Consider the following 12473-nt stretch of genomic DNA (forward strand, 5'->3'; position numbering starts at 1 on the left):
TCCTAATAAGGACTAAAAATTATCTACACCATTCCTAACAGGTGTTTGCCTAACATGCTCTTAAAAATCTCCAATGATGGAGATTCCACAACCTCCCTAGTCCATTTATTCCAGTGCTTAGCCACCCTGACAGTTAGGTTGGACATTAGGAAAAACTTCCTAAACCTCCCTTGCTGCAATTTAAGCCCATTGCTTCTTGTCCCATCCTCACTGGTTAAGAACAAATTTTCTCCCTGCTCCTTGTAACAACCTTTTACATACTTGAAAACTGTTATGCCCCCTCACAGTCTTCTCTTTTCCAGACTAAACAAACCCAGTTTTTTTCAATCTTCCCTCCTAGGTCATGTTTTCTAGATGTTTAATCATTTTTGTTGCTCTTCACTGGACTCTCTCCAATTTGTCCACATCTTTCCTGAAATGTGGTACCCAGAACTGGACACAATACTCCAGCTGAGGCTTAAGTAGCACGGATTAGAGCAGAAAAATTACTTCTTGAGTCTTGCTTACAACATTCCTGCTAATACATCCCAGAAGGATTTTTTGTGCAAGTGTTACACTGTTGACTCATTTAGCTTGTGGTCCACTATGACCCCACACCCCCCAAGATCCCTTTTCCCCAGTACTCCTTCCTAGGCAGTCATTTCCCATGAGAGGTAAGGAAGTACTCTCAATTCTACAGATAAGAAAGCTGAGGCAGAGAGATGTGTGTAGAATGTTACAAAGAAAGCCCATGGTGGAACTGGGTATAAAATCCAGGTTGCTCTTGGCTTTCAGTTCTATACTTCAATCACACAAGCATCTTCTCTCCCAAATCAATCTTGAGAGATTCCCCCCAACCTCCACAACAATTCTCAATTGCTCCCTGGAAGTATTTCACAGAAAGCCTTCCAGAATCAAAAGCTGACAATTCATGGAAAGTAACTTTTCAGTTATCTAACATAGCATTTCTCAACGACTAGTCTGTGGACTGGCACTGGCCAGAGAAAACTCTGACAGTTTAGGAAGGCAACAAGATGGTCCCTGGTATAAAAAAGGTTGAGAAACACTGGTCTAACCTATAAGGAATTCAGCATGTCTGAGTCATTTGTTCAGTGACAAAATTTGCAAGACAGTTTCAACACAAAACAATAGGAAATGTAAACTAGGACAGGTAACTTTAAAACAGTAGGGAAAATATGACACACCCAACAAGAGGGAGAATCCGGTGTTAAAAGATGTCTACTGTCGGGAATAGTTTGCAGTGTAATTGGTGGCAACAAAAAAAGGCTGCTGCAATTTTGGGGTGCACAGAGACATTTCACAAATCAGGAATGTACGGTCTTCTCTACACAGCTCAGTGCAGCTGCATCAGGCACCTGATTCCATTTCAATTAGCCAGATGGCTCTGAGGGCCAACTAAAAACTTCATATGATCAGTTTAAGATATAAAACTGAAATTTGTTTATGAACATTTGGATTTGGGACAAATGTCAGATAAACTGAGATTTGGATAACTGGGGATTTGACTATATTGCAGTCAGTTCTGGGCAAACCACTAGTAGCAAGACAAACTGGAGGGAGTTCAGAGAAAAACAGCAACAACTTTAAGAGGTCTGGAAAGACTGATGAATGAGAAAAAAATTATAAGTTAAATATACATAACTTGGTCATGAGACAAAGGGAGGGAGAGATAAATCCATGAAGATCTGAAGAGTGTAAACAGAATGGAAAGGAGCCATTTAGAATAGTGGAAGGTGTATAATTATGATATACTACATTTTGGTTATAACATTACAAAAGGAAATTTTAGATAGAATAGCAGGGAAAGCTTCCTGATTCTAGGATACATTATACTGTGGAATGGTATTCCAAGGGCTGTTACAAAAGACCCCATCAATAGATACCTAGAAGATGTACCTACCCCAGATAACAGTACAGCAACTATAGGGAGATGGAATGGATGAGCTACATCATTTTTTTTCCCATTTGAATTATAGAATTAAAGATGAAGGGCATTTTAACATTTTCTGCCCTCACTCATCCTTGGATGAGTAAATCAGAATACCTCATTAGTTTTGTATGTAGTCCATGCTTTTACAATGAAAAAAAACCCTTACTTATTTTTGGAAGGGAAGAGTAAAGTCTCATGTCTGTTTGAAATTACTAAAATTCTGCAAGAAATACATTTTGCTTTTGCTTGCAGATTTTCTAGTCTATTGCTCCTCTCTCCATGTTTAGATTTAATGAACAGAAATCTCACTTGCAATAGCAAAAAACAGTTGTAATTTCAAAGCCAAACTGGGAAATTAAACCAGCTAAGTATGAGGAAAAGCTCAGATCATTTTTTTAAAATCTAGAATCCCAGAACAGGGTTGCAACATGGAATTTAACTTAGGTGACGTGTATGATTACTTGACATCAGTGACTACCATTAAAATACAGAATTCGCCAGGTTAGCATGATGTGGTATATTGTTACAATAGGAATCAACTATTGACTTGTTGGCAAACGTTGACATTTTATTGGCAGCTGCTGTACTACTTAGAGAATTATCAACACTTGAGGAATTAGGCCATAAAACTGAAATATTACAAACTTTTCTCCTTTTTTTTTATTTCTCTACCGCATCTTAAAAATAAACTAACAGAAGGGCTTAAGTCAAAGGGAAACAAGGTGTATGATTTTAATAAACATTTTTCTTATTAAAAACCTTGATATTGCTTAAATATACCATACAGAGAAAAGCTATTTTATAAAGCAACATACACATTTCAAGTCAATGATGGCAACATAAATTATTCTGGCTAACCCCTCTGCTAATGTCATCAGAATGCCTTGGTTGTGTATATATGGTGAACTACTGTATAAGACTAGTTACCTGTGTAATTTCTGCCTAGCTATACAGTACAGGTTTTTAAAAAATGTTTTATGCTATATACAGAAATATATATACATATAACATATATATATTTATATGTTATACATACACATACATTTTTATACATATACACACACAATACATATATACACAATACTTTACACTTACATACGGCCTTTGATCAGAGGATCTTGGATGAGTTTTACATCATTAAGCCTCACAAAGCTTCTGTGAGGGAGGCAGCTTCTTTATTTTATGGACTGTGAATCTGAGGCCTGATCTACACAGTCTTTATACCAATATGAACTATTTCAGTTAGGGCTGTGATTTTCTTTTTACTGAAGTATTTATATTGGTACAACACCTAGCGCGGACAGCTATACTGGTATAAAGGTGCCTTATACGTGTATAGCTCAGTGGTTTGAGCATTGGCCTGTTAGATCCAGGCTTGTGAGTTCAATCCTTGAGGGGGCAATTTGGGGATTGGTCCCGCTTTGAGCAGGGGGTTGGACTAGATGATCTCCTGAGGTCCCTTCCAACCCTAATAATCTATGATTTTATGACATGCTACTTACATTCATAAAGCACCTTTATACCAAATATATAACTGCACCCACATCAGGGAGGCTGTACAACTTTAACTACACACCACTCTAGTAAAAGCAATATAGCTCGTGTTTATGTCTTTGAGCTGAGGGTTTGTCTAAAATAACTTGCTGAAGGTCACAGTGGCAGATCCAGGAATGGAATCCAAAATGCCAGACTCCCAGTCCCCATTACTTAACCACTTGAAACCTTCCCCCATGCCTGTGAGGGCTGTTCTTGGGAATGCTATTATTATTTCATTAATACATGTGGAAATATTTCTACTGGTTTACTTGGTACATCTGCAGCTTAACTAAGCAAGTCTAGAAGAGTTAGCCTTATAAAACAGTCTTCAGAGTCAAAATGGCACACATGGTGATCAGAGTTATGGTCCCAAGCCCTCCTCCATGCATGCAAGAGAGTTAGAGGTGCTACAGAAGCAGAATGCTGCATTTTTAGGTAGGGTGGAAAACGGAAGGAGTTTAGGTCACTTCTGGCCATCCACCTCTGTTTGGCACTCAAAGTGGCATTGACCAATTTTGGTGCAAAACCAGTTTAGCACCCCTCAGCAAGGAAAGGTCATTGCAATATGGAGTCACAGAATGCAGGGAAAAGTAGGAGAACAACAAAGTCATCAAAACCCATCATCATCAGTCTAGTCTATTAAGTCTTAGTAAGCATCAGAATTTGATAGCAAGGGAAGCCAAAGTTGCTCCTTTTTCTTTACTAATGGCCTTCCAACATTTAAAATGGAAATCATTAAAGCATTAAGAATTTAACGACAAAAGTACTAGGCTACTATATGTTCAAAGACTACCCTTGTAAAACCAATAATCGCTTTATTAAAAAGTGGTCATACAGTAGGTCCCACTACAATGAATCTGCATTTATTTATTTATTCCATCATAATCAATTTTGATTATTGGGTAGAAACTTTCCTTTAAATTCTGCATTTTTGTGAAGAGAAGGGGTTGCCTGGCTTGCTCCATTCAGGATTCTCTGCTAACTGTAAAATGTGGGCTGAATTGCTTCCATTAATTTATTTGTTATATAGTGCAAATGCAGATCAATTTTTCAGTTAAGAAATTGAGATTTTTAATGGACAACTGTGTCTGGTGTAGGCTGTTAAGCTAAAATATTCAGAGTTACATAAATAAAAACTATGGTGTCTTCAGTATGACTTGGTATTTTGTCTATAATTTCTTTATTAAAAAACTGTAACAAGATACTTAAAAAAGGCTAGATACAAAAGTAGTTAAGCTGCTCACGAACATTAAAATTTTCCAAAATGTATCTTCAATAATCATGATCTTATAAACATTTTACAGTTACCAGAAAGTGCCCAGGCTGAGTTTACACAGTTGAGATACCGCAGTACAAGTGTCTAGTTAGAACTGGAAGTGGAACAATCTCCTGACTGTCTGCTTACTGAAATAGGGATACAAAAATGTTGATTGTGAACTATGAAGTAATGTGCATTGGCCTCATCATATGTACAAAAAACCTCACAAAAGGTACAGATTACATGCAATCTATTAGTGATGGGATCTAATGTGCCAGAGTTCAATGCAATCAGAACAGAAATTGCAATGAAAGTGGTTTCATAAGTAAAAGTGAATGATTCCAACTCTTAGATCTGAACTGTGAAGAACTTTTTACAAGTTCAATATACATGATACACAACTGCAGCCAACCACAAATTGAACACCATAAAAAAAGTTAAAATAAAACACAGAACATACTTAATTTTTTATTTTGAAATTCCCTACTCCCTCTATACAAGAACCTTTGCTGAAACACTTTTCACAAAGGCAGCAGTGTATTTTCTGAACATTTTACATATTTTCCCTCAGCAAAAAGATAAATCACAGTGTAAATTATATTGTTCTGCTGTCATCTTTGGCTGGGGTTAGGCCAAGAAGTTATTGACTAGCGAACTGTTACAGTCAAACATTGCTAGTGCTCCTTAGGCCTGTAGGTTACAAACTTAGTACAGGAATGTTTGCATTTAATCAATAAAGTACCACCAGGGGTATGACAGCATTAACTTTCATAAACTTTTATAGACAAATGGAAAAATCTACAAAACTTAGCTAGTAATATTACACAGCAATACACACTTTTTATACTCTACACAAAACCAAAATTCTTGGTCTTAATGGCGAGTAACAATTTCTGTTTCAGAATCTGTTTAGAGGAATAGAGTGGGACATAAAGGCGAGAAATGCAAGTGTTTGCTGTAGGAAGATGTTGGTCATCTGGTGGCCTTATTGTAATGGATGGCATGGGCTGGAATCCCTCCTCACTAGCTGGCAATGATGGGCTTGATGTCCAAAAATAAACCTAAAAGAATAGAAAGTAGGCTGTAACTTTTGCTGGTCTAGAAATATTTAAACTGACTCCAGGGTACAAACATTGGTATCACATACTGATCATTATTTTGACATGAGTAAAATGGGAAAGTCACAGGGCAATCATGGTGCTTGATCATAAAACATTCCTTGTAGTGTAGAGACTCAGTGGCTGTGCACTATTACGACAATGTTTTACTCCCAGTCATTTCTTCTCTTCTCCCAACTACAAATATATAACACCACATTTATTGAAGCAATTTATCAAAAGAAGCAACACTCTCCAAATATTAACCACATCTTGGTGCAGGAAGTTGGGATTTCCCGTCCTTTTGGGAAGAAGATAATGTCTGTGTATCAGAAATTTTTATATAATCAAATTAGCCATTTTATATCCATCAAATTACTATAAAATAAGCACTGATACCAAATGCATTAATAGCTAGCAATGGAAGTTGCAGTACCAAGAGTTTACTTGAAAAGTATTAGAAGTGTGAAATATTCTCTTGCAGAGCAAAGTGAATACTGAATTGCACCCTGAGTTCCCTTTGCCTAAACCAATCTGCTCTAGATTTTTCTCTTTTTACACCAATGCTTTTCTTCTTCTTTGCGGAGTTCATTCAAAAATGAGACGGTTCACATCTCTGAGGTTATCAAAAGAGAACATTAAAAAAAAAAAAGAGTGGGGGTATACAGTGCATAACAAGCAAACTTTTCCAATCCTCTATAAAAGCAATTCAAACCTGATTTTCTGCCCACCTGTTACTCAGTGTGAAACCTCTCAAACAGGGACTGCAAATGTGCTTGAGAGTTCTGAGATATGGACAATGAAAAATACACCAATATTAATTTTCTTGTGAACAAAGCTAGATTTCATATTCAGTCTCAAGAGTTGAAAGCACAAACTCCCAAGTACTACTGCTACTCTACCAGTGTAGAAAACTGTTCCATTAAAAAAAAAAATACTGAAAAGCAATACTGATTGTTGAAAAACAGTCTTAAGCAACCTTTTACAGGGGAAGGACAACTTACTAGATCTTGTCTTTCTGTCATACTCATCTTCTCAACTATGGACCAAAACCAACGCTTGAATTGCAAAAGCTTCTCAGCATTTTCTCCTGTTTGAAACAGAATAATTACATTAAATGTATTTGACAAGGAACATTTAGAGCATGTTTTATACATGCCAGCAAGTAAAATACTTAGTGTCACTACCCCCTCCCAACAAAACCTGCACACCAGGAACAAGGACAATGCTATGTCAAACACTAATGCAAACACTTTTGAATGTAAGGACTAGACTTAAGAACACTGGTGTAAACAACTAATAAAATTAAGACACTGTATGATCTACTAACTAGCTGTATCTAAGTTTGTAACAGGTCAATGAAATATTTCTTTAAAATATTACATTACATCAATCATAACTCTAAATATATGGTCAGGCCAGGATTTGGCAGGAAAAAATAGCAACCCATAATTTGCTCTCCTTGCATTCTGATGGATTATTTATATAGTGATACTGAGGTTGTACCCTCAGAAGAGTTGTGTATTGTACTCTTCCATTTTGAGGGAAAGAGTCTTAAAAGTGGCAAATAATAGGGTCCAGCACACTGAAAATCCTTTTAGCACATTATATTTAGAGCCATTCATTAAGGTCAATGAACAGAGCTGGTTTTAAGCTTAGAAAAAGCTGGATAGCAAGGATAATTTTTTCATCTCTACATAAAAGGACAGACAGGTGAATAATACTAAATTTCTAGCTGTACCACTCATTTCCTAAACAGACTAGGAATTTCATACCTGACTCATCATTGAAAGAGGTAAAGCTGATCAGCATTTGCACATTTACTTCACCACAGCCGTTTACCAAAAGCCTGAAATCTTCTGCTGTCAAGTCTTCTAATGAATTCTTTGGAAGCACGTCCAGCAGACCTTTCCTCATTGCCTGAAAGAGTCACATGATTCACTTTACACTGACAACCTTTGCTACTGTTTAAGTGGATCTCTGAGAAGTTACATACAATGAAGTTCACAGCTCACAAATATCAGTTATTTCTCCTCTCGGCCGTTCACCTTTTCCATGTTCAATCTCAAACTGGTAAAAACATCTTTTTGAATGGAACCTATATTGGGCCCACGGTCTAGGACTTGCAATATTCAGGCCCAGACCAGCAACAAGCATTGGTAGACTGAGGGAACCAAATGACAATTATTTTTAAGGGTGGCACCTTGCAAACCATTGGTAGTACAAACAAGTGCGCTCTCTCTCTCTCTCTGGAATTTGAACCTTTCAATATAGCCATTTTTTCCTATGCCCCAGTCAGTTACAATATATCCACAATTCTTTTTATTACCTTGCTGCCTGCTACACAAATTCCACTTCCTGGAATTATGACAGTGCTTTAAAAATCTGCCACCCTGAGAACCACTAGACCTAGAATCTAATGTTGTAGCTGTATCTCATTCAAAAGCCACTAAAATCAGAAAGGATATGGACAGCTTCCATATGAGAGAAGATTAAAAAGACTGGGATTGTTCATCTTAGAAAAGAGATAACTAAGGGGAAGGGGATATGATAGAGGTCTCTAATATCATGAATGGTGTGGACAAAGTCAATAGGGAAGGGTTATTTACCCTCTTCATGTAACACATGAATCAGAGGTCACGTCATGAAACTAATAGGCAGTCAATTTAAAAAAAACATATGGAAGTACTTCTTCACATAATGCATAGTCAACCCATGACACTCGTTGCCAGGGGATTTTTAAGGTCAAAAGTATAACTGGGTTCAAAAACAATTAAATAATTTCACAAAGAACAGGTATATCAACGGCTGTAAGCCAAGATGCTCAGGGGTGCAACCCTGTGCTCTGGGTGTCCCTAAACCTCTGACTGCTAGAAGCCAGGACTGGACGACAGGGGATGGATCACTTGATCACCTTTTCTGTTCACTCCCTCTGAAGCATCTGGCACCAGACACTGTTGGATAATAGGATATTGGGCTGGATGAACCATTGGTCTGACCCACTACAGCCATTATTATGTTCTTGAAATGAATATTCAGGAGATACTGATAAATCATGTCAGAACTGCAATTTGGGGCATGGGAAGGTGGGGAGGCAAATGACAGCAAGGACAATTTAATTTCAAAGTCTAAAATCCCATGGCCTACAATGGTTGGAAACAGTTTAGCAGTCCAATAAATTGTCCTGATCACAAAGCAAATATCTAATCTTTTAGTTTAGAACAGGCTTCTAAAAACAAGACCAAGTTTTACTTTTAATATAATTTCTGACAAATTCTGGTCATGCTTCTTGTTAAAAAATTAAGAATGGTAAGAATAAAAATTCTGCTATCACTAGCCACACTGATCTTGCACAGAGCAGGCATAAGGAGGCCAGAAGCTCCAGTGACTTTATGCTGTCAGAGTTTGGCTTGTTAAATCTCTGAGCTAAGAGGTTAAATAAGTCTAGGCTGACAAAGAAATATAGAAAAATGGAAGACTGAATAGAATCCATATGTCTTTGAAGATAAGCATTTCCCCAGTATACATTATATAAATTCAGGATATGAATCTTTTTTTAATCTATATGTAAATGCTGAACTTTAACTAGTCACTGAGCTAACTTTCGTTCTTCCTTTTAGTGTACATCCTTCTTTCTATTCAAATAAGCTTTTAGGGTAATCAAGGTCTCCACATAATTAAGTTAACAACTATGTAATAAGAAACCAAGTTTAATACTCTTCAGAAGTTGGACAACTTGGGATGGAACACAGTATATGCAGAAATTGACTGTATCATTCCAAAACATTACAAAGCACTTACATGTAGAGGTTGTTCTGCTACTACCAACATTCTGTGTTCTGCATATTTCCGGACATATTCATAAACATTCTGAGGGGTTACTGGTATATTTACACCATTAGAGATAAGTTCAACCTATGATGAAATAGCAAAAAGGGGAGAGGATTTAAAAACATACTTTAAAGCAGAAAAAAACAGTTAAAACAAGAGTATCATTTCTGTTACTGTATGCAATAAATATATTGTGGTGCTATATAGCTTTTTCACTTTTAAAACAAATTTTCAGTGGGTTACTGGTTTGGACTATTACCATGAACAGAAGTCTTATACTTAAAACCAGTCCTTGTGATGAGACCAATTAATCCTGGTACTGCTGATTTCTCATTTAGATTATATTAAACAGCCCATAAATACTAGGGGTTCAATATTCAAAAACATTTAAGTGATTTAGGAACACAAATCCCACAGACTTTCAATGGATCTTTGTGCTCCTGAACACTTACACAGTTTAGAAAATCTCACCCTAAATCTGTCTGGGGTTTGACATGCTATGAACCAGTAACATTAAATTGTAAAGTCAAGTTCAGCTTGCACCTACCTGCCCTCCACCCTCCTCCTTGCACAGGTCTATTGCAAATGCTAAATCCATTGCTGCAAAGACAGCATCAGCATCCGTGCTCTGGGAGGCTAGGATAAGTTGCCGCAAGCTCTCATACATAACCGGATCAAAAAAAGCAAAGTCATGCCAGTTCACCTAAAATAAGGTAGATGTTTGATATGTAGCATTGTTTTTATAAATATATTCAACATAATGAGTTCTGAAACAGATAATATGTACACTAGCATAAGGCACCTAAATAGCCATGTAATGAGACATTCACTCAAACACTTGGAAAGAATCACAAAAAAAGGTAATTTCCATTCTCATCCTGATTTTCTGAGGTGCAGGAACATAACACCAGATTGAAGTGCACTGGCAAAGCACAGAGAAGGTTGTAAAGCATTTGCCCACACTAAGAATGACTATAGATCTAGGCAACTGAACTCTTGGAATGTATCCTTTCCATAAATCAGCATGGGTCAAAACAGACCCTGGGTGGATTTTTCAACAGGATTTGAAAATGGGATCATGTGTGTCATCACTCCTTTTCCTATCTCCACACTCCCTAAAACCCTGGAAGGAAATTCACCTGCGCCTTCACAGAAAGCAAGCTTCTTCCCAGCAGCTGTAAATTCTTTTAAGTGGAGGTTATTTGTGCCCAATAGTTGCCCTCCTCACCCTCAACAAGCAGATCTTTTGAGCAGATCCTTGCCTTTTTTGCCTTTAGGGGTCCTTTGCTCCATCAATTATCTGTCTTTCCATCTAAGACAGTACTTTGTGGTGCCCCTAAACTTTTACTCAGATGGTAGAGCAGGGAGAATGTCCTTTTGTTTTGAAAAGGGGTTGGGGTGTTCTTGTGCATCCATAATCTCTTGCTCCTTTGTCACCATTCCCCTGCGCCATTTGTTAAAAATCACATCCATTTTGGACAAAGACTGGCTCTGATTTTTTTTTTATTTTTATTTTTTTTAAATAACCAAAATGAAGACCAGGGATAATGGAAAACTTTGTTCAGTTTGTTGCATCGGGCACCATATTTAGAGGTATACTGTCAAAAGATAATTAAAATGTGGTCTTCACCTAAAACAGTTAAAACACAGGCAATTGCTGGACTACATTTAAATTTTATGTCTACACCTGAAGCAGAATTTGAAATCTGATTAAAGAATTCTCTCAATTGTTAAACAAAATGCCTTTTTGTAAATAGTAAAGAGCAGGAGAGAACTAATGCTACAGCACAGCTTGTTCAACTTCCTTCTTTTTTCTGCTCATGAAGATCAACCCTGTCCCATTTTAAATCTTTAATTAATATAGACAGCTAGAGATAGAGAGAGCGAGCACACGTGCATATTATATTAACTGGAAACCCTCCTCAGTCAATTCCTTGGTATTCACTTGGCAAACTCAGTTTAATTGTAAGACAACAAAAAAAAATCACAACTGTTTTAATTAAATGTAGCATATCTCTACCTCGATATAACGTTGTCCTCGGGGGCCAAAAAATCTTACCACGTTATAGGTGAAACCGCATTATATCGAACTTGCTTTGATCCACTGGAGTGCGCAGCCCCCCCCCCCCAAGCACTGCTTTAACGCGTTATATCGGGTCGAGGGGTATTTCCAAACAAACACAATGTTAACATCAAAACATATATTTTAAAATAGATTTTTTTGTTTTTAAAAATGTAAGTCTTATGTACTTAAATGCATGCAGTTCAGATGTCTGTGATCAACTTACTTTTCTACCAAGAAGAACTTTGATAACATGTCTGTTTAACGTGATGGGACATAGTTCATTCTGCAGTAAGCATAACCCTAGAATTCTGAGAATAAAAAAAAAGAGTAGTATTAGAAAATCACAAAAGGAAATTGTTTAAAGTAGTGGGATTCAAAAGAGTTTCATGACTATTTCAAATAAAAAAAAATTAACTCTGGAATTCAGGTTGAAGCTAGCTTCCAATTATAAAACCTCTTATTTAAAACTTCCCACTGCCTACATCCCCCAAAAGAAACCACTGTTTCTGAAATGGTGCATGCAGTACCTCGTCCCATGGGGAGTGTTTTTCTGGAAAGCTTGTTTAAAAAATAAATAATTTGCTATTTTTCCTGAAAGAACAGTCACAGGTAAAGAAGGATCACTTCCTCAAAAATACCTGCTGCAACAGAACTCGACTCCTAGAGACTAAAAATCTCCACAGATATTACTATGAAAGAAAATATCTAAAAAGTAGCAATGCGAGAATATAAAAATACTGTTAGTGGAAAGAAAAG

The 12473-nt window shown here is 36.9% G+C and overlaps 1 protein-coding gene across 12 annotated transcripts in view; it reads right to left on the reverse strand.

Moving 5' to 3' along the window:
- Positions 1-5161: 5161 nt before the first annotated feature.
- UBR5 (ubiquitin protein ligase E3 component n-recognin 5) overlaps positions 5162-12473 on the reverse strand; it is a 160715-nt gene continuing 153403 nt past the window's right edge. For all 12 annotated transcript variants that reach the window (XM_030553626.1, XM_030553617.1, XM_030553625.1 and 9 more), the window contains 6 exons: positions 11941-12025; positions 10200-10355; positions 9623-9736; positions 7597-7741; positions 6826-6911; positions 5162-5785 (listed from right to left, as the gene is read on the reverse strand). In XM_030553626.1, the coding sequence (XP_030409486.1) occupies positions 5573-5785; positions 6826-6911; positions 7597-7741; positions 9623-9736; positions 10200-10355; positions 11941-12025 (799 nt within the window). In that variant the 3' untranslated portion in view covers positions 5162-5572. The remainder of the gene's footprint in view (positions 5786-6825; positions 6912-7596; positions 7742-9622; positions 9737-10199; positions 10356-11940; positions 12026-12473) is intronic.

The sequence above is a fragment of the Gopherus evgoodei genome, chromosome 2 (genome assembly GCF_007399415.2).
Source record: "Gopherus evgoodei ecotype Sinaloan lineage chromosome 2, rGopEvg1_v1.p, whole genome shotgun sequence".
Lineage (NCBI taxonomy): Eukaryota > Metazoa > Chordata > Testudines > Testudinidae > Gopherus > Gopherus evgoodei.